The sequence below is a fragment of the Euleptes europaea genome, chromosome 2, assembly GCF_029931775.1.
Source record: "Euleptes europaea isolate rEulEur1 chromosome 2, rEulEur1.hap1, whole genome shotgun sequence".
Classification (NCBI taxonomy): domain Eukaryota; kingdom Metazoa; phylum Chordata; class Lepidosauria; order Squamata; family Sphaerodactylidae; genus Euleptes; species Euleptes europaea.
The window spans coordinates 42,526,020-42,549,268 of NC_079313.1; the positions used below are offsets into that span (position 1 = coordinate 42,526,020).

At 43.1% G+C, this 23,249-nt stretch overlaps 1 protein-coding gene across 1 annotated transcript; it reads right to left on the bottom strand.

Moving 5' to 3' along the window:
• Positions 1-17,942: 17,942 nt before the first annotated feature.
• On the bottom strand, positions 17,943-19,226 carry S1PR1 (sphingosine-1-phosphate receptor 1). The gene has a single exon (XM_056844113.1). It carries the CDS (start codon positions 19,195-19,197, stop codon positions 18,058-18,060), a length of 1,140 nt encoding a protein of 379 aa, XP_056700091.1. The 5' UTR covers positions 19,198-19,226; the 3' UTR covers positions 17,943-18,057.
• Between the last annotated feature and the right edge of the window lie 4,023 nt (positions 19,227-23,249).

Genomic DNA, 23,249 nt, shown 5'->3' on the forward strand with positions numbered 1-23,249 from the left:
AACTTAGAAAGAAATCAAACACTAATCTTTGTCTTCATTGGGGGGGGAGAGCTAGCTCTTCCTGACTCCTAGTCCATCAGAGGAATTGCACAGTCCAAAGTAGAAATCAGCCTCCATCTGCCTAAAAAAATGGTGTCCGTAGGTACCATGGCATCCACCGACAACTTTTCTGGTGCCTGCCAAGTGTTTTAAGTAAGTGGGGCCAGGTAGGGCTTTTACCCTGAAAGACTTCTGATTGGCTGTGCAGATGTTTTAAAATGTTGCTTTGTCAGCAACTGCCACCGCAGCACAAGGATCTGCACTGTGTTACTGAAGTTAAGCTGTGACAAACGTTTTATGGTTGGCTCCGCTTCATGTAGCCATCTCTTGGAGAAACTCATCAGGTGTGGAATTGGAAGATCTGCCTACCCTCCATTTATTAACTTTCTCTAGCCGCTCAATATCACATAACACCAATGATTGAAAACAAAATGGCTGGGTTTTTTAGGAACAAAAGTAGACCTTGGTCAAAATTCCCTCTTCTCACCCACCTGTCCTTGAAAAAGTTCTCTCAGTTTTATATTTCTAAAAAATTTATATAGGTCTACCCTGGTTTGAAAACCGGAATAACCCGGGGTGGGTACGAATCCTATTCCTAAGTTCAATATACATTTTTTCTGTTCAGTAAAAATTCTGGAGGATAGATTGATTAGGAGGTTTTCTTGCTGCGGGGACCTCTCAACGCGTAGTGAGTGGTCAGTGCGTTTCAGTGCCTATGCTCTTAGAATCGACCCCTTCCTGAGAAGAAGTACGTTATCTTATTCAGTTAGACACCTTATCAGCAGGACTCAACTGCTTTCTTACCGGAGTAAGCTTTTTATTGAATTGCTTCAAAAATATGTAGAATATGTATATGTATGTACAGTCTTAATATGTATGCATGTACAGGGCTGTTGATTCGGTTCGGGTCGAACCAAAAAACAGCCGAATTTTCCTTGATTCGGCTGTTTTTCAGTTTGAACAAACCGAACTCAAAAAAGGCAGGAAACGGGGGAGCCGAATTTGCCAACTTTGAGGGTTCGGTGAATAAATTTGGCAGATTCGGGGGGGGCCGCGCCTTCACAGGGCTTCCATGAAGGCACGGGGAGGGGGCCCTTTAAACAGATCTGCACCTCCCAGCTGGGAGGCGCAGATCTGTTTAAAGGGCCCCTCGCGCAGAGGGTGCAGAGGGGCTTGACAGCCCCCCCCAGCCTTCCCGGGATTCCCGCAAAGGCTGGGGGGGTCTTTAGACCCCTCTGCACTCTCAGCACAGAGGGAGCAGAGGCGCTTGACAGCCCCCCACCAGCCTTCCCAGGAATCCCGGCAAGGCTGGGGGGGGTCTTTAGACCCCTCTGCGCTCTCAGTGCAGAGGGCACAGAGGGGTTTGACAGGCCCCCGCCAGCCTTGCTGGGAGTCCCGGCAAGGCTGGGGGGGTCTTTAAACCCCTCTGCGCTTTCTGCGCAGAGAGCGCAGAGGCGCTTGACAGCCCCCCGCCAGCCTTCCCAGGAATCCCGGCAAGGCTGGGGGGGGTCTTTAGACCCCTCTGCGCTCTCAGTGCAGAGGGCACAGAGGGGTTTGACAGGCCCCCGCCAGCCTTGCTGGGAGTCCCGGCAAGGCTGGGGGGGTCTTTAAACCCCTCTGCGCTCTCTGCGCAGTGGGCGCAGAGACGCCTGACAACCCCCCGCCAGCCTTCCCGGGAGTCCCGGCAAGGCTGGGGGGGTCTTTAGACCCCTCTGCTCTCTCAGCACAGAGGGCGCAGAGGGGCTTGACAGCCCCCGCCAGCCTTGCCGGGAGTCCCAGCAAGGCTGGGGGGGTCTTTAAACCCCTCTGCGCTCTCTGCGCAGTGGGCGCAGAGACGCTTGACAACCCCCCGCCAGCCTTCCCGGGAGTCCCGGCAAGGCTGGGGGGGTCTTTAGACCGCTCTGCGCTCTGCGCAGAGAGCGCAGAGGGGCTTGTTGGGCGGCTCTTTAAACAGATTCTGTTTAAAGGGGCCCCCGCGCGCCTTCAGGGAATCCCCCTGAAGGCGCACGGGGGGGGGGAGAATTTTCCCCCGAACTCCGGATCCCCCCCCCCCGAATTTCGGGGATCCAAAGTGGGGGAGTTTGGACTTCAGCATGGCCCGAATAAAAACAGGTCGAATTTTGCTGAATCCGAATTCTACCGAATTTTTTTTTACAACAGCCCTATACAAAGTCTTTAAAATGTTACAAAGTTTAGACATTATTAAACATGTTCACGTATGCAAGCAATCTTAATTTCTATACCTCTATATGAGAGTTTCAAACCTTAATTCAGTAATATTTCATTCAGAAAATATAATAGTTACAGAAATCTTGTAAAAATGGTTAGTTCAATGAACAAGATCTGATTTAGTTAAAAGCTTCTTAATTCAAAGTATCTAGAATATCATAAGAATAAGTAGGCATACTTTACCCAATCATATAATCTGTGAATCTCCCCAGTCTATCAGGACTAGAGAAATCTAAAAGTCCCCTGTCCACGCTTAGGATAGGTAAACCTTTAAGGTCCTCTATGTGTTGTTGGAGTCTCTGAGAATCTCTAGTATATGCAATGGCTAGAGAAATCTCTGAGCATTCTCAGTGCATGTTAGGATTGAATTCATGAGCCTATAGAGAATACTCTCAGCCCATGCGAGGACTGAGTCTAAGAGTTCCTCCATTTATTTGAGAGGCCTCTGATCTATGCAAAGATCAGAGAGATCTGTGTGTGAACCCCTAGTTCAGGCAAGAACTAGAAAGCTCCATGAACCTTTAATCCATGCAAAGATTAAAGAGTTCTGTGTGAGACCTTAGTCTAAGGAAAGTCTAAGAATTTCCATGTCTATAAGGACTGAAGTGTTCATGTAAGGGCTAGATAGATCTTAGTGAAAACTTCTTAATACACTCAAGTATTAAGGAGATCTCAGTGTCTCCATACAAAGGATGGAGAGATCTATAAAAAGTGAGCTAGGGAGCTCTTAGAACTTCCATGTCTACGCAAAGACTTGGAAAGATCTAAGCTCCTCCAGTCCATGAGGACTGGAAAGCTCCACGCAAGGATCAAAGTCTGAGAACTTACATCCCACACAAGGGATGGAGAGATCCACTTAGGCCTGTTAGAAACTCTCTCTCTACTGCTGTTGTGCCCACTCTTTTATATCATTTCAAGATCTCTCTGCCCTTGGCAGGATTTAATTTTACGGCTTTATCCTATCTGATCTTGAGAAATACACTCTGAGTCTGCGCACAACTGCTGTATGTGTTCTGTGCAGCAGTTTTTCTGGACGTTACCATATAAGGAGTTCCTTTTTCCAGTAGGTCACCTGCTGATCATGACCATATATACTAAACAGTCAGTTTGTGTCTTTGTTATGTTTCTATAATGGTTGATTTTACCAGCATTCTCATCTTCTAAAGAATACAATAAAAATGAATATTTTCTTAACTTTCTAAGACCATTCTTTCATGTTAAAATCTTAAAACCCATATATAATATCACATTACATCATTAGGTAACAGCAAAAATACCACTGTGTCAAAATGCTACCAGATAAAAAATCCCCAGAGTACCACGAGAAAGGCCAAAGGAAAATATATTCCTGAAAGTGTAGTCATTCAAGGACAAAGATAAATGAGAGTGCAACAATAATTCTGGCACATAAGTCTTTGGCAAAATAATGTCTAGGCTTGTCCACTTTTAAATGAAAGACAAGTCTCTAAATAGCTGCACTATGAACTTTAAATAGAAAAATTCTACAAACTCTTTCGCTCCATATGTTCCCATAAGCTTCTATATTATCCTTAGATATAGGACTGTAACAGTAGGAAAAATCCCTCTTGTTGGTACGTAAGTAATAGGAGGATCCATAGGATCCCCCACTAGAAATGCTAGTTTCTTCGTTACACTGAGGATCTATCTGAAGCAGAGTTCCTATTATCCCTCATCCTGCCCCTGAGGGGTTGTTGTTTCATACCCTTCCCCAGCCAAAAATACACCCTATCCTGCACATAATCATCTTGGTCTCTCATGAACTTACGGTTCTTATATGTCCCTATGTCCGAGACATAATTGGCCAAATCTTGCTCTAACTGTGCCAGTTGAGAGTTAAAGGATTCTTCCCGTATTGAAGACTAATTCAGCCTTTGCATCCTCTGCCTCTTCCTGTGCTGATTCGGTCTCTTTAAGAGACTGCTCAATGATAAGCATCATCAAGTCTATAGAACACTTGTTCAATATAGCTGTCCATTCTTCATTAAATTCCTTATCCTAGCGATATAATGCAGGTGATTTTTGCACACGTAACCCTCTTGGTATGATATTAGTTTCAATATACTCTGATAGTGTGGTAGCGTGGGATTCACATCTTACACTTTTTTTCAATGCATTCCATACCTTTGAGAAATCCTTAGTCTGTATTTTACTGCTGGGACGATTAGTAGAAAGCATTTTAAAAATCCTTTCTCTGTCAGAATTAGTATAACTGAAAGTAGGTAATTAGCCAGGTATTAGCTGGGGACCGCCCACTATTACAACTGATCTCCAGCCGACAGAGATCAGTTCACCTGGAGAAAATGTCTGCTTTGGCCATTGGACTCTATGACATCAAAGTCCCTCCCCTCCCCAAACCCCACCCTCCTCAGGCTCTGCCCCAAAAACCTCCTGCCGGTTGTGAAGAGGGACCTGGCAACCCTATATATCACATCTAGCCTATGGCTCCCTTTTTTCCCCAGACAGGACTCTGAGGCTTTTATGGCCTTTTATGCATGGCAGTTTCCCTCACCATCACCCCTCCGATGACTTTGGGTCTTTGTTTTGATTATGCATGCCGTTTCCGACTGTCAGAGGTTGCCTCGCTTTCCCTCTGCATTTCCCCGCATTTTGCCCGTTTTCAAATTCTAGCTAGAACAGGTCTCTGAAAATGCAAGAAAAATGCAGGGAAATGCAGGGGGAGAGCCAAGCAATCTCTGATGGTTGGAAATGGCATGCATAATCAAAACAAACACCCAAAGTCATTGGAGGGGTGATGGCAAGGGAAACAGCCATGCATAAAAGGCCTATGTTTCAGTCAGAATTTAAGCCCTCACCATCCCTATGTTCGTAACTTAGGAAAAATAAGTACCTATTGAATTTTTGCCTGTCCTGCAACTATTAAAAGCACAGGAATCCTGCAAAAAATGGTAACCCCAATACAGATGCCGCAATGACAAGAACCTGTTTATTCATGGCAGTAATGGTAGAAAAAAGAATCATAACCTCTTGTTGATGGTTCTTTTGCTCGGTGGATGTTCCTGTATGATTGCCAGAAGTAGCATTTTCAGATTTGTTTCAAATTTCCCACGCATGGTTACTGTGGTATAGATAGAAGTAGGGTTGCCAACCAACCTAGAGAAAAATGTCCTGACCCATTAATAGAAACTCAGTATATAGAACTGGACAGGTGAAGCTTTTCATGACATGGAGATATATAACATCATCTGTTAAATAACGTCCCAATTAAGTCTCTATTAAAGAGACAAGACCTCTATGCAGTTGGTAATACTAGTGGCTAGTTGCTAGGGTTGCTAGTTTCCTTCTGGGGATGGGGGATCTCCCACCCCCAGCTCCCATTGCCTGCTGGTTGGCAACCTTAATACATATGGAGTGGAACTAAATCCTTTTTGACTTTTGCTTTATTGACTTCCTGTGCTGAAAGCATTTTCACTCAGCGCAGCTCTGATGTGAGCCGCCCACACACCGGGGTGTGCGTGTTGAAAAACAGAATGCAGGGAAGTAAGGTTGGGGGAGAGCAATTTAGTTCATCAAGAGACCCTGCCACACTGATTTATATATAAATGTGAATAAATGCAGGTGCCTGTCCTGTCATATCTAATTTGACAAATTTCAGCCTCCTGTCATGACAGATGAGAGTATGTTTGTAATGGTGCTGAGCTTGTGCAAAACATCCATCAAATTTGCTAGAGCATTCAGGTTGCTCAAGCCAGGAATCTTCCATTGTGTTGCAGGTGTTCCTTCTTCCTGTAGCTGAAGAAAGAGGAAGGTAAGCAAGTCAGGTCATTCCTCGACTGGTTGAGGGTAGACAAAGCGAACACTGACCAGAAAGGAATGCCAGGCCTTTTCACTGAGCAAAACAGCCTTGTCTGTGCTAAAAATAAAGAAATTCCTGCCAGTGCAATTTGCAGAGAACCTTTAAAAGGAATAGGATTCAGAATGGCAGAAAAAAAGCTACGAGTGCAGAGTGTCCAAATGGTGACTTCACAGCAAAAGCCTCCCCCCCCCAGTTGTTCAGTGGAGGCAGGAATAGTCTCTGCCTTTTGAGCCTTTCTTAGAGGGCAGAACTGGTCTTTTCTTCTGTCACACCCTATCGCCGATGATCCATCTAAAAACACATAGAAAGCCTGTGTAGAAAACACGTTTTGCTATCTGGATCCATTTTACTGGAACACGTCACTAGCATTCTCTTCCAGCGATCTATCAACATTTTTAGCTACTCCAGCAACCTCTCCACAAAAGACCATGATGTAAGGGAAGCGGCACAAGAAAGAGAAGACTCGGTTTACAGTAATGTACACAGCTGTTGTGCGATTCATGCAGTTTGGCAGGAGAATCAGTAATCATGTCACACACACATCCCATCCTGTATCCTGACTCCTGACTTAATGAATAGAAACCTCAGAGCTGCATGGTTGGCATCTGAGTCAGACAGGAGTAGTCTAGAAAGGATACATGAGTGCAAACTGCTTATATGTCCAGAATAGAAAATAGGCATTGGGTAAAGAACATAACAATTGCCTTGCTGGATTAGACCTAGGGAGCATCTAGTCTAGCATCCTGTCGCCAACACTGGTCAACCAGATGCCTTGGGAAGCTCATGAGTAGGGCATGCTGCAATAGCCATGACCCATTATTTGCTTTTCCCCTCAGCAGGCAACAGGCAGAGATGAACAGTTCTTAAAATGGGATGAGAGAAAATCTTGACGATAACCATATACATAATAGGGGAGAGGTGAAGATAAATCAGTTGCAGCTGGGGGGAAAATGGGAACAAATAACTAGGGCAATACTTGGTGAGACATTTTTCAAAACCAAGATGATGGAAGGGAAAGAAATAATTCGTGGGCAGGTTCATTGCTGTCTATAGGCATGGAAATATAGGCATAGGGCTTGGTATCTCTTTCCTCTTTTTCTGTAAGAATACCACAGAAACACTTCCAAGACAATTAAAAAAAACTTGTGCGGTGTTCCAGAAAACGTAAGAACAGAAAAGGTGAATTGGCTGAGAGACTACAAAAAAAGCAATCCTTTGTTACATGCTCACATTTTTGCAAATATTTCTTACTGTGGAAGCTATTGTATCTTTGCATTTTTAAAAAAGAATGGCAGAAATTGACTGAGTTATGTTCACAAATACAGTCGATTTGTCCAGATATTCCCTGGATAGTCTGTGGAGATATGAATGCTCGTATAGGCAACTCCACTGAATGTTTAATAAAATCTTCTTTTTGGCATTGGGATCCCTCAATTACCAGTGTAATACTTGGCCATCGTAAAACTAATATGGTCAAGTTAATTTTGGCGGCCAATGTTTGATAAATTTTGCTGTTCAGTTTGGTCTTACAGTTATTAACGGGAACCAAAATTCTGATAGCAAAGGAGATTTCACCTATATTTCAGTCACAGGATGCAGTATTATTGATTATATTCTGGTATCCTCTAATATTACAGACCTGATTTCTACATTTGCTCTTGGTTACCTTTATGATAGCAATCATGCGCCCTTGCTTTTAGAATTAAGACTAAATAATGTCAATTCAACCTCTGTGGATAAATCTACAAGGAATACTAGTCTGAGTTCTAATAACATCTCCCACAGAGCTAGGAAATGGTCTTCAGTTATGGCCCAGAAGATTGATGTCCCCAATTCTTGAAGACTTAAGAGAAATCATCATAAAGGGTCCTCCTGAAAAGGTGATTCAGTCCTACAAACAACTTATATACCTTCTGGTTCCCTTTTGCACAACCACGAAATCCAAGAAATCCAAACATGGCCCTCCCTGGTTTAATGTCGTTTGCTGCAAGCTAAAGCATCCTAAAATATCTTATTTATCCAAGTTTCAAAGATCAAATGCTCAGGAATACCTACTGCAATATTCAACTTACAAAAAACAATACTCCCAATATGGTTGTAAAAGGAAAAAAAAACTTTCTCCATTTTAAATTGGCAGAAACTGTTGCATGCTGCTTCACGATATCATATCCTAAGGCGAAATTGTTTACTGCTTTTATGGATCTTAAATAACATCTCCCACACAAGGCTTTGGAATAAACTGAATCAGTTGGGAATTCCCAAACAATTATTGCATCTGATTGTTTCTTTACACACCTCAACTTCCATGAGAGTCAGATGTCTCATAATGGTAACTTCTCAAATCTGGTCCTGATTACAAAGAGAGTTAGACAGGGATGTATCCTGGCCCCTGATCTATTTAATCTCTAACTACATGATTTACCTAATAAATTGCAAGCCAATTATTTCCACACTCCCAGTTTGGCTGCTCATTCAATACCAGTTTTGCTTTATGCAGACAATGCAGCCCATCTTTCCTGCTCAAGGGTGGGATTAAGACATCTTCTCCAAGCTTTTGCCTCATACTGTCACAATAACCTTCTGACAATTATGCTAAATCGAAAAGCATGTGTTTTCAGAAATACCCATTATGACGGAAAGTAAATCACTGGGTTCTGGATAGGCATAAGATTGAGCAAGTGTTGAACTTCAACTACTTAGGCTTCTACTTTGCCTCTTCCAGTAAGTGGAAAGCTTAGTATCTTCATCTTCTTGAGCCTACTAAAGTACATTTAGCTGCTATTATGAGATTCTTTTATCACTCAGGAGGGCAATCTGTTCCATTAACTCTGGAAGTCTATAAGGCAAAAATAAGATCTTTTCTGCTTTACAGAGCTCCAATTTGGTTTCCTGTTCTTTCCTCCAAAATTGAAACTTTGCAATCAAAATTCTTATGTGCCATCTTTCAAGCGCCTAATTGTATTTCAAACTCTAACTTATACTTAGAGGCTGGCCTTGGTTCCAGTTCCCTCTTAGCATGAAAAGCTGTGGTGAAATTTTGATTTTATTCTATTAGATCAGGATTTTCTTCCTGATCTCTTAAAATGGACTGAGCTTGACTCTTTTGAGTCCTCTTGGACAAAGATAGCAGACAAAAGACTTTCAAGTTTACAGATTTCCTATCCAAGTTTTCCCTCAGACCTCCTTTTAGTAATGAATAAGATACTCATGGACTTAGAACGAAGGGACCATCTTGAACTATGTGGTGATGCCAGAAGGAAATGTGCACCCTCCTTCTGGGGACAAAGCACCCTATCTTTTCCAGTGCTCCTAGATTATCTTGAATTTTTAACCATTCCAACTTTTCGCACACTTTTCTTCTTGGCCAGACATAATGCCTTATCCCTCAATGAATTAATCGGCAGATTTTTGAAAACTCCAATTGAACAAAGAGTCTGCCAGTGTGGAAAGGCAAAGACAGTAACACCTATTTTTTATTCAGTTGTGATTTATATTCTTCTTTAAGTTCTTTGATTACTCCATTGATTTCATACTTTCTTGTATATTCTCATGACTACCACTTAATCTATCTGCTGTCTGGTAAAGATAAAGCTGTTACTCTATCAGTAGTTTACTACTTAACAGCTGCTTTGAAGATACACTGAAAGTTATAATCAAGTTATGCCTAACTGCTCATTTGCATACAGGCACTCTTTTTGCACTGGCACTGGAAAAAGAATGATCTACTCTCCCTTTTTGGTTTTGCAAAGGTAAACCAGTTCCTGAACCCATGGCAAAATGGTTAATTTTCCCAAGTTAGGGAAGTCATGAGAAACAGGAACTTGGCTCAGCCTGAAACCCACCATTTGGCATACCAGCCAAAGAGAGGCTGTTGGATGAGCATCATAATACTCAGAGCTACATGCAGAGAGGGCCCAATGGCATGGTGCATGGGAGCCCCACGTGAGCAACTCTGGCTTGGGAGACAGACATTTTTACCTCAGCAGGCAGAATGGTAAAAAAAGTGAACCCTTTCTTTGTTCAGTTGTGGGGCAAAGTGAGAGGAGATTAGAAGAAGGAGGGCTCAATTCTGACTCATGGAAACTTGTCTCTGAGATGCAGGGATGTGTTTGCTCCATCTGAAAGTAACTCACATAGTGCAATCTAGTTAGATATGTTTCTTTTATTTCCTTAAATCCGTATCTTTTACTATGATAGCTATTTTCCATATATGTGCTCTTAGTTTAATCTGTAGTAATAAAACTTCTTTCATGTTTAAGAAACCAGACTGTGGCTGAAATCCCACCCACACACTGCTCTTACATGCTAAAGGACATGCACTCACAGGGGGAGATTAGGTAATTGGAAGCTCTGCCCTTTGTACTTGTGCAGACGTAGCCTTACCAGGGTTCCCCAAGACACTAGTTACATAGAGGCTGGGTTTTTATCATGGGGTGGTGGCATGAAGAGGAAACACGCTTTTACATGCAGTCAAACACACAACAAACATGTGAGAACACACACACCCAGGGTGAGAATGTGACAAATACCACTTGTTTCTTTTGTATGTGATTTTCCAATTCACATCCCCACCATGCAAAAGAGCAAAACCTGAGATGTATGCCTAACTGATCTTGGAGAGGACCTATTTATTTCCACAAGATTCCTGATACAGATATTCCCACAAACTAGGAGAGAAGGGCCACAAACCACTGAAAGCTCAGAAATCTCCAAGTAGCTGCAAATACAGAAGAGACTGCACTTGAACAAAAGGACCTATGTTATACAGGTCTGGTGTAGGCCAAATATATAGGAACTCTTGAAATGTAACCAGATACTGGTGAGGGGAATGCATCTGTCTGCCTTACCTTAATGGTACATTCATTGTGAGATATTTTTGAAGTGCATCAATGTTAGATGCTTCCTCCTTTTTTTTTTAACAGAAATGTGGCAAAGAAGATAGTAGTAGCTAGAGTTTTCCTCCTCACTGAAGTTTTCACTTTCTAGGGCTGTTTTCGGAGAAAGCACAATATTACATTACCAGTAATTTGACAGGAGGAAGAGAAACTAACAGTTTCTGCAGGTGGTACACATTTGAATCAATTATTAGGGGGGTGAAATATGTCTGCAAGGCTCACAAGCAAAATGTCAACAAAAATATTAGCTCATGGAAGATGTATAAATGAAGGTCAGATCTTTATTTGTATTAGAATTGATTCCAAAACTGTGTGTTGTAGCATACTAGTACTTCTCTCACACTAATAAATGCTGCTGTGAATCTGAAAAGCCATCCATAGCTTGGATCCACAGGAATATTCCTGTACTTAGAAAAATTTCTACCTGCAGGACACAATTTTATTGCCTGCCTCCTCCAACTGCAGTCCAAAATGCCTCAACATTTCTGGGGGCATTTTGAGCTGCAGCAGAAAGGCAGAGGTAAGAAAGTTGCACTCGGTGGGCAAAATGTCATCTGTCTGTGGAAATACTCCAGTGGATCCAAGCCCTTCTATCTATTCTGACCTTCCTTCCCCTCACCCTTGGTAGGGGTTAGTGTAGGTGATCCAGAAATGTGGCAGAATCGACTATGATTTGAAATGCAGCGACTCCTGAACAGAAACAGCAAAAATACTCACCTCAGAGGTTGCCCACTGTGCCTCTGCATGAGTCATGTTATGAAGAGGGCAGGACAAGGGAGAAAGTGGGTGGGAGGAACCACAGCTGTTTCTTTCATTAATATTAATGTGTGCCATCAAATTGCAACCAGCTCACAGTGACCCCAGGACCATGGGGTTTTCCTAGGCAAGAGATCAACAGATAGAGTTGCCACCTCCAGGGTTGGGAAATACCTGGTGATTTGGGGGGTGGAGTCTAAAAAAAAAGGGTTTGGGGAGGGACTTCAATAGGGTACAATACCATACTGTCCACCTCCCAGAGCAGCCATTTTCTCCAGGTAAACTGATCTCTGTCACCTGGAGATCAGTTATAATAGTGGGAGATCTCCAGCCGCTACATGGAGGTTGGCAACCCTATCAGCAGAGAGGGTTTGCTATTGCTGTCCTCTGCATAGCAACCCATCTTCCTTAGTGGTCTCTCATCCAAGTACTAACTAGGGACAACCCTGCTTAACTTCCAAGCTCTGGCAAGACTGGGGAAGTCAGAGCCATTCAGGCTGCTTTCTCTCTTCGGCAACATTAACATCCAGGTTACAAGGTGTTAATCCTAACTGTTGGTATCCAAACCTTTGGATCTTACTTGCTTATGTTTTGCCTACTAGACTACACATATATTGTGAAGGTTTTCTTTCACAAGTATGAAAATAACCTACACAGAGGAGGTATTCTTTCAAGCCCCTCCCCTCCGTACATACAAAATCTAACAGTTACCTTGAGGGCCTGTTAGCACTAACCGAATGAAAAGGCCGGCTAGAAACAGAAGATATCATAACAAATAATAAGTGATTGTTAGAATAAATGTCTACACCAAGAACACTTTACGCAAATACAGACCTGAAACATTTTGTGGAGGACACCAGTGAAAAAGAACAGGAAGTGACCATGCATGAAATCATTCCTTCTGAACAGGCAGGCAGATGGAGAGAAATCCCAGGCTGTTTCCACTTTTTGTCTTCAGGGCATTTTTGGAATTTCCTTCAGGAAGTAAAACACTGTGACCTAAAACCCTTTCTGCGGTCAGTTTCCCATTATAAACGTTACAGAGGCATTACACACAGCTTAAGAAGGTGAGGGTTATCTTTGCAACCCAATGGCATCCTGTATGTTTTTGTAAAATTCCAAGGCATTAGCTATAGAGACAGAAACAGAGGAAATGGGTCAGCCAACAAATGTAAGAGATACAAGGACAAGCTATCAGAGTACTGAATCATGGAATAAATCATTTGGAGCACATTAATTCCAATTGTCTGTCTGCTGCCAAATCTCAAAGTTCACAGATGCATTTTTTAAAAAAAGAATTGCATACAATAAAGTCACTATCAATAATTGTTCAAGTTAACTAGACAATGAGTATTGGCTGCTGTTCCATGACAGTGTTCACCGTGGGTAAGCAGAGCAGATTTAACAAGAAAAGAAAAAAGTCTTCATGCTGTACTGGAGTAAATAATGTGAAGGGGGAAATCCTCTAAAAATCAGGTCACATATACACACCTGTTTGTAATCAGCATAGTTTCTCAAGTAGCAGCTGTGAAGTAGATCCATGCTTCATTTTCTAGCTAAGGTGGGATACATTTTTTTGGTAATTGACAGTGAAGCACCAATACCTCCTGCCCCATTTACCAGTCAACCTACTACAGAGCAGAATTGTTCCCCCCACGAACGAGCTATTCATGTTGCAAGAATGGAGACTGCCTATTAGAACAGTCAGCCACAAAAATTAGAGCTCACTACAATACAGAAAACTAGCAGGAGAGAAGACAGGTTCTGGGTTAACCTCTTCCCTGAAGTACTGATTTTCCACAGAGGAGTGTAGTCTGTTGTCCAATAGTCCAGGAAAAAGCTCTGTCAAATTCTGCAACATGTATAGATTAGCTGTTAGGGATATGTTATGCATTTTGAAAATGATGGATCTCAGTAGAGATCCCCTGCACCAACTAATACAGTAGCCTTCAAAAATTACAATGTTCTCTAGTTAATGTTCCTTTTTATAACTGTGATATTAACATTTCATTTATTCCAGCTTGCATTATATAGCTTTCTGTGTTAGGCAAAATAAATAAAGTAAAACCACCAAACAATATTAATGAACACAATTCCCTTTATCTTCACACACCTACCCGGTCAGCCATTTAGATGCATAGATATCCTTCGTCTCTGTCTAACAAGGTGAAACAGCCATGTGGGAAGTGAACCCAAGTAGCAGAAAGGGATACATGGCAGAGATTCCACTCAGCATCTAGGTACACAACATTCATAGATCAAAGGCCAGCTGTCTTGATATGTTCAGTATTAAATTGCAAAAGGCAGTGTGTTTGTTTAAAGCATTTTGGTGATCGCTTTTTATACTATGTAATTTTCACATATAAGTTATTCTAGGGGATAATCATAGGTTCCACACACATCCCTGTTCCCTGCTAAATGGTTCCTCCAGTAGCCAGGTGATACATCGAAATATATTGCCACATTCAGCTACATCCTGGAGTCCTCCTTGTAATCAAATCAACTAATGAACAATATGGATGAGCACTGTAATAGTAAATAATGAAAATACATACTGAAATCCATCTTTCCTTTAATACGATTGCTAAACGTAAAAAGTGTAAGTTCCAGAATTGTAAGTCCCAAGGGAGAGGGTAGAGTATGACTTGGCAGATACTCTAAGTAACAAGACTTAATCAGAAGAATTAGTAAATTTCCACCAAAGATCATCCTGATAAGCCTTTCTGGACAGAGTGTTTTCACTTTCTGCTGATCATTGTACTATGACAGTGGCCCACCAAGAGCTTTCTTGATTCTCTACAAGCAGTGTGTCTTGTTCGCTTACTATTCCACTCATGCTTCTGATGCTGCACTTGGTCAGCCTGTACAAGCACAAATGTTTCCTTCTATTCTGAAGGTGGGTGAGGGGGAGAAAGGCACTGTAGGCAGTGGCTAAACAAACATTTCTCCCACAGAGCAAAATGTGTTGGTTGCACCTTCTGGAAGGCAGATAGAATACTGCAGAGCAGGCAGGAAGGATATAGGCAAATACTTTCCCTCCCTCCGTGATAGGTAGGGTCAGACCAGAAGAGATATCAAATTCTCTCTCATGACAGATCTCTAAGAATCAAACTTTGAGATCTCTTGCTACTCTTACTTTCAGGCAAAAATTATGCACCTTCACATCTTCCCTCTCCCCTCAACACCAGCTGCTATTAGCCCTGATAAGGGTTTAAAAAGACAAGCATACAGAAAACATTTATTTTCAAGAAAAAGCAGAGTATATGGGGGAGGGAACCTAAACCCCAACTCTCCCCACCTCAGCCCCAGCACTTAGTTTATTTCTAAATTTCTCTCTCAGGTGCAAGAGGATAAGTTGAAGAAGTCAAGCTTAGCTCCCCTCACCTACATGATCCTGTTTTGTTGAAAAAATCGACCCCCTTCCCACAAACCTCCTGTTGAAGGATCATAAGAAGGGAAAACTCATGTGTCAATCACACCTCCCTTCAATTGCTGGGAATGCAAGAATTTTAATTGCTTACAAATGGGGTTGGTTTCTGTTATCTACCGAATATTTGGCAGAGTAGATTCCCTGGGTGAAGGGCATGGTCCTCTAAGAAAGCCATCCAAATTGGTGCCCCATCCATCCTCCATTGTTTCCAGTTTCCACACTATTTAGCATACAAAATGTTGACAGAGTAAACACAAAAAAGGTGCACAACCTGATTAAAGTGTAGTTAAAGGTTTATTCAGGAACTAACACACTTGATAGTGAAGAGCGGAGAGAGAGATGGAGGAAAAAATGCGGGCCAATAAAATTGGACCCCCTGACCAAATCTTTACCAAACTTGTGGGTTCTTCTAAGGAGAGTCACCAGCAGCTATGCTGAAACTTTGGTTCCTGCAACTTAAAACACAGCCTCCGAGTCCCAGAAAAATTCTCCATAGGCTATAATGGAGCTGCATTTTTTTCAGATCCCCCCCAAACCCCATACTGGTATGGGAATTCAGGAATATTTGAGAATCTTGAAAAATTTTGGGTCGAATATACCCAAATCCAAATTTTCCCAATTTTTTTTTTTTTTGCACAACCCTATAAGAATGCTTCTAATTGTCTTCTCCAAGTGATTGGTCATATTATATGTGTATATATAAAAATGTGATAAGCAAAAAACAGTCACAGAACATGTACAAAAAACCAAACACTGTTTATTAATGCTTAGAAGTCAATAAAGCTATGTGCAAATTGTACAACGATACTGAAATATTTTAAATACTATTTGTTTTTAAAGAATTGCACTGAAAATACTAAAAAAAAAGGTATCAGTTATCTTACAAAACCACCAGTTTTAAATTAAACCAGGACATTAATAAGATGGTTTCAGCAATCCTGCACAGTCTTACCATAGTAATCCTCTAGGTCATTTATCTTCAACTGGGTATTGGGAAGCCATAAGTGGGTTTTGACCCACCACCACCATTTTTTTTAGCTCCCTCTCTCTCACACACAGAAGTGCATGAAAAAGAGATAATTACCGGACACAAAGGAAGCATATGGCTGCTATTCCTCTCTAAAATGTGTAGTAGAGGAGATTTTGGGGGAGCAAAGCTTTTTTTCACCCCTTCCTGGCAAGTAGAACCAGCTGAAATTCCCACTCCCACGTGACTGTTAAAGGTACATTAGCCCTGCTGTTCTGCTTTGCATATGGCTACCCTAATCTGAGGAGGAATGATGCAGACATAAGAAACAATAATTTACATTTGGACCCATTTTCAGTTTGGATCCTGGGTCTGAAGTTTGAAGACTGATGCTTTAAGCAAAGGACAGCCCTAGGCCTGTTGAGTTATATACGTTGTACACATTCAATCCAGTTAACAGAAGTTAGAAAAAAACATATATTTTGTACATCTATACACACAGAGACAACTGCAGAATTTATGCTGTAAAAATAACATTCAATTAACGCAAAGAATATTTCACGTGTGAAATAACAGAGCTCCTAACCATTATGAACATTCTGTGACAGAGGTCTCCAACCTTTTTAAGCCATCAGGTGCCTTCAGAATTTCTCACACAGGGTGGCAGGCGCAACCACCAAATGGCAGGGGGTATTCATAACTAATAACTAATGTCTTCAACATTTCAGGCAGAAGCCCTGTTTAACAGGATGCCTTTCAAAATCAACACATTGTTTTAAAATACTTTTTTTGCATACACACAGCTTTCCTTCAGTCATGCAGCAAAGAGCCTTATGCTGTGGGGACAGCTACTGCCAAAACAACATTTTAAGAAAAAATCTGCACAGCCTGTCAGGTCTCCAGTGGCCCATCAGAAGCCCTGCAGGGCAAAGCCCCATCTGGCCCCACCCACTTTCTAACAGTATTTGGTGGGCACCAGGAAAGGTGTTGGCAGGCACCATGGCGCCTTTGGGGATTCCTGTTCTAGGCTATAAAAAGGATGCAGGGTGTGATGTAGTAGAGCATACATTGTTGGCTATAACTGCAGAAAGACCCAGCTTCGTAGCCTTTTTTCAATCATAGAGGCCTCCAGAGCCTTAGACTCTCCATCTCCCATTTTAAACTGTATCACAAGAATACTGCATGGATAAGCGCTATATGTTGAGGTGCCATATTGACTGCAACACGTTTGCCAGTTCAGTTCCAAGGTGCAAATGACATAGCTCTGAAGACCGCCCCCCCACCATTAGATTTGGTAAGGTTCAGTTAAACCAAGTGGGATGAGGCTGGATTCCTCAAACAATCTCTGCGTCCAGTTCTCACTGGCACTCAACAAAAAGTTAAATACCAGAATGTCATTTGCACCCTGACCAATCTTGAGGCACATTTTCTTTATATTACCTAAAAATACGCTAACACATTTGCTTTCCTTGCTGTGTAGTAAACAAGATAGTCAGGAGGGCTGGGCTGTCATTTACTACAGTAAGAGTTCTATTTCAGGGACTGCCAACATTCACATTTGGCTTGGGGGCAATAAAGATTTCTCCACTCAGACCTTCAACCAACATGTATCAGTTTACTGATGTTTCAGTCATGCAGTTACTTATGCCTAAATCTTGACCCAACCCTAAGTTGCCTCAGTGCAAAGACAAGACACAAGCTCCCAGGGAGGAAATGTTATCAGATCACATTATTTCCCCCATTGTCATCAACTGTATCCAAGTAAGCACACCACTTTCCCGGTTCAGGCTTATCCCACTGTCTTTTTATCTCAAAGCCCTTCTCATTCTGGCTTGCAGACAAGTGAGCAGAACTGTTCCTATTTGTCTGATGTCAAGGTGCTCATGCCTCATCTTTACAAAAATGCCTAAGATGACGAAGTGACATTACCCGAAGACATCATAGTATCTGGAGCATCACCCTCATCCTTCTGTGGGTGGGAGGAATTATCAGATCTACTGCGGCTGAACTCAATCCCTCCAATGATTGGTCTCTTGAATTTGGTCCCAGAGTCCGTGGTGGGACACTTACAGCAGCACGCAATCTTGACAAAGGCTCTCCGCATCTCCTTGTTGGTCAGCGTATAGATGATAGGATTTGTAGCAGAGTTGAGAACTGCAAGAACTAAGAAATATTCAGCTTGAAGGAGGATTGGGCAGGACCGGACTTTGCACCTCACATCCAGCAAAAGTAGTATGAACAAGGGAGACCAACAGACAATAAACACACTTAAAACAATGATCACTGTCTTGAGCAGAGCCAGAGACTTCTCTGAACTCCTGGTAGCTTTAGCAGCGTTCTTCCGAAAGGTCAGCCTACGGCTCCTAGTCCTCACCAAGATGTAGATTCTGCAGTAGAGGCCCACAATGGCCAACAGGATGGCAGTGAACACTGAGGTGCAGAAGAGAATGTAATGCTTATGGTAGAGGGGCAACACAATGGAACAGCTTGGTAAGATGTTGATGCAGTTCCACCCCATAATAGGGAGACCCCCTATTATCACCGAGATGACCCAGCAGGCACTGATCAGTAGGAACAAACGAGAACTGTTGCTGCCATTGTGAAGTTTCATTTTCAGCATCGTAATATATCTCTCAATGGCAATGGCCAGGAGGCTGAACACAGAAGCCGACAGCGCCACAAACATGCTCCCTTCCCTAAGGAACCACTGGGCTGGGGTGAGGGTGTAGGTCTTGTTCCCGGACAGCAAAATGTTGGCTGTGTAAGCCACCCCAGCCAGCAAATCCGAAAGTGCCAAGTTACCAATGAAATAGTACATAGGTCTGTGGAACTTCTTGGTTTTCCAGATGGTCAGCAGGACAAATATGTTCTCTAGGATGATGAAACAGCAAATAATGATGAAGACCACTGAAGAGGCTTTGATCCCACTATCTGCTTTCTCATTCAGCTTCCCTGTGAAGTTGTAATGCTTGACAATGATGTCATAGTTGACGTAGTCATTGACACCACTGAGGACCTTCACATGGGGCTCCCTGGTAGAGTCCATGGTTCCAGCCTGGATTGTTATGCTCCAGCCAGCTGTCCCCAAGTGGCAATGTGGAGGAGGAGCTTCACCAGCTGCCCTGGTTGCAACAGCCAAATGTCTGCAGCTCCAACATCTAGCACCTTTTGGACAATACCTCAGAAGCCACAGTCCTTAAAAACAGAAGACGTGGGCAAAACAGAGTTAATTCCAGTGTAACATTTTAATTTATAACCCAATATTACAAAGTGCAAACATCAAATCCTGAACATTCACTAGATAATATGCATATTTCTGATCAATGACGGAAACACTTTTAAAAATTCTACATAATTTGTTGAACATCCAGCAGCAACTAGAACCATTTAATTGAGACAGTGCCACCTGTGCTAGGCTACATGCTATGTCTAGAGAACAAAAACTACATTACTAGGAGAGCTCTGTGCCTCGAAGGATATTCCAGACCTCACCAATTCCCTTCACATGTTAGAATGAGTTTCTCTCCAAATTTATACCCAAGATACACAGAATAACACACTGCAAGTCAAATACTGCAGCTTGCAGTCAAATTGTAGCATAGTAATTAGAACTGCTTTCCTCAATTAAAAGGTTCACTCAAGACAATGTGACTGAAAACTTCATAAAGAGCCTGTTGATTTCACTAATCTACAACTGCAGGAGTTTTAGGTCAGTGGCATGGGGTAGTGGCCAGAGCATGAGACTAGGACCTGGGAGACCCAGGTTTGAATCCCCACTCTGCCATTGAAGTTTGAGGGGTGACTTTGAGCAAGTAACACACTCTCAGCCGAACCTACCTCACAGGGTTGTTGTTCTGACGATGAAATGGAGAAAGGGAGAATTGTGTCAGTTGCTTTGAGACCCCATCGAGTAGAACAGAGGAGGGTTTTTTTTTTATGGTAACCCTGTAGGGTTTTCAAGGCAAGAGATGTTCAGAGGTGGTTTGCCATTGCCTGCCTCTGCACTATGACCCTGGTGTTCCTTGGAGGTCTCCCATCTAAATACTTGCCAGGGTCAGAGCTGAGAGTGTGTGACTTCAAGCTTCCATCGTGCGAGTAGGGATTTGAACCTGGGTTTCCCAGGTCCTAGTCTGACATTTAACCACTACACAATGCTACCTCTCAATCGAGGAGGTATAAAATTAATTATACACACTAAAAATCCTTGACTGTTTAAAGTGAGAGGAGTAAGAACTGCACAGAATTTCCTGATTTCATCCACTTTAAAATGTCACCACTTAATTCCACACAAAGCCAAAGCTCAGAATAATTTCAAATTCTTAGTGCAGAAAACAGCCGGCTGTTTAGATGGCTCCTGTTGAAGGAAAGTGGCTCTTGTTTTTTCTGCATATGCAGAAAAGTCACATTTGCATTAGAATTGCTTTGTAGGAAATACCTCATTATTCCCCCTTATAAATAAGAGTCTGAACAGGTTCCAAGGCTCCATAACCAGTGATTTAGCCTGAAATGCTTCAGTGAAATGAAGTGCCAGATCACATTGAACATGCAGGTACAAAACATACCAGAACTGAAACAGCAAATGCTCATACGTGACCTGGTTAACTGTAAATGGTACAGACATGGTTGCTCTCCATTAAATAAGAAGATCTAAGTGACTGTGAAAGGATCTCCTGCCCAGTGGCGTTTTGACTGAATCTGCCATACATTTTTTTTCCCATTTAAACTTGGGCACACATTATACCCAAGTTTCAGAAGTAAGTTACAAATGCTGTAGAAACTGGGCTTCAAGTCTAGGGTCCTCGCCTCCAGTGTCAGCACTACACTGGCAGATACCTAGTAATGGTAAATTAAGAAAAAGGGACTCTTGCCTAGGCAAGAATCATAGAAACAATATCACTGAAAGACCTAAAGACCTCTGATCTAGTTAGCTACACCCTTCCAACAGCCTGTGCACTAAAGTCCAGCTCAGAGAGGAGCACAACTGACTTTTGTCAGAAGTGCCAAGACCAAAAGGATTCAAGCAAGTTGTTCCTATATCAGGCAAGATGTGGGGGGCATGGGGGAGAACCAGCCACTAAGAACTGGGCAAAACTTATTTGCAATGTTTTAAATTCAAGAGTTTGAGAACAAAGCTTTATCCTCCGATAAGCTTAACATGGCTCATAAGTCCTTTCCTTCCTTCTCAAGCTGTGCTCACGTTGGTTGTCCCTCAGAAGAAGAGGAACATGTCTGTAAAAGAAAAGCCAACACAGCACCAAGGTACCAGGTCAGGGCTACCTGAATCATCCAGGCACTGCTTTCTTCTCAGCCATCACCCGCCTTGGAGGCGCCAAGTAAGTGCAGACAAGCTTTTTGGTTCCATAAGAACTCTGATAAGAATGATCCGCAAAGAAAACTTGCACGGGCTTTCACTACCAATCTTCCTCCCTGAATGCACCATCACTAGTTCTGTGCATTAAGAAGACAAAAAGAAACAAAACTAGAGAACATTCATCTCCTGCGCTCTTGAGACCAACAGGGCAATTATCTGCATCCCACTGCTCTCTCCGCATGAGATAGTGTCTTGCTTGGTGCTCCCGCCTTTGCTGTCAAGCAAAGTTGCTATTATCTATCCTGTTTCTTTCACCTCCTTAACTCTGTTTATCCTCTACTTTGCCTCCGCCGACCTGTAAATACAGGGCAGGCATCTCCACAAGAGCTAGTCCACCGGGAGAGCGCATATGTCATCTTCATCCTCAAAGTTATTCCATAGAGGTTGAGGCTGCGTGCATAAGAGACATTCTAGGACCCGTGTTCGGACCCGCTTTCAGAAATCGTGCCCCCCAAGAAAGTCCTGCATGTCAGCTAAGGCACAATACTCCACAGCAGAGGCAGCTCACACATGCAGTTGCTAGTTATCCTCAAACAAGCCAAGAGAAAGCAACGGCTTTCCAAAAAGCCCACGGAATGCGCACCATTTCAGGGAATCTGCTGCTGTAGATCAACTTTCTGTCATGCCCCACCAACTCCTAGTAGTAGAAAAGGGCAAGAGTCCAGTAGCACCTTAAAGACGAACAAAAATATTTTCTGATAGGGTACGAGTTTTCGTGAGCCACAGCTTACTTCTTCAGATACCAGCTCATACCCTGCCAGACAATATTTTTGTTAGTCTTTCAGGTGCTACTGGACTCTTGCCCTTTTCTACTACTGCAGACAGACTAACACGGCTACCCACCGTGAATCAACTCCTAGTAGGATACTGATTTTTTTCCTCCTGGCTAGTTGCTGTGCAGAGGAAGGCGCCGGCAAACCACCTCTGCTAGTCTCTTGCCATGAAAACCCCCAAAGGGGTCGCCATAAATCGGCTGCGACTTGGAGGCCCTTTACGCACACACGCAGGGGCCAACCACAGGCACGTCCTCCTTCAATCAGCTGCACAGCAAAGTACAGCTACTCTTCCAAAGTTGGAAAGCCAGAGCCAGTTCGAGAGGCAATGCCTTGACGCCTCAAAGAGAGCGCGCTCCACAAAGCGCGACGCCTCCTCGCCGAGCACGACGCGGGTTTGTCCCGTTCGCCCCTCACACCCGAAGAGCGCCCGTAAAGCGCTAACGTGTGAAACTCGCTTGAGAGAGTCGTAGAAAAGGGCAAGAGTCCAGTAGCACCTGAAAGACGAACAAGAACAGTTTCCGGCAGGGGATGAGCTTCCTGAAGAAGTATCTGAAGAAGTGAGCCGTGGCTCACGGAAGCTCACACCCTGCCAGAAAATATTTCTGACCGTCTTTCAGGAGCTGCTGGACTCTCGCCCTATTCTACTAGAAAATATTGTTGTCAGTCTTTAAGGTGCTACTGGACTCTTGCCCTTTTCTACCAGAAAATATTCCTGTTCGTCTTTCAGGTGCTGCTGGACTCTCGCCCTTTTCTCCTACTGCAGACAGACTAACACGGCTGCCCGCTGTGGGTTCGCGTGGTACAAATCCTCCGCCCCCGCCGCAGCCCGTTCCCCAGCTCTTACCTCGCCTAGGCGGGAAGCGTTCCTCCCGAGGGCGCCGCGCAGCCCGGGCTTCCCATCTTGCCGCCGCGCTTGCTTGCACCACGAAGCCTCTGCGGCTCGCGCGGAAG

Excerpts from the sequence above, each read along its gene's own strand:
- S1PR1 (XM_056844113.1), bottom strand. The coding sequence starts at position 19,197 with ATGGACTCTACCAGGGAGCCCCATGTGAAGGTCCTCAGTGGTGTCAAT.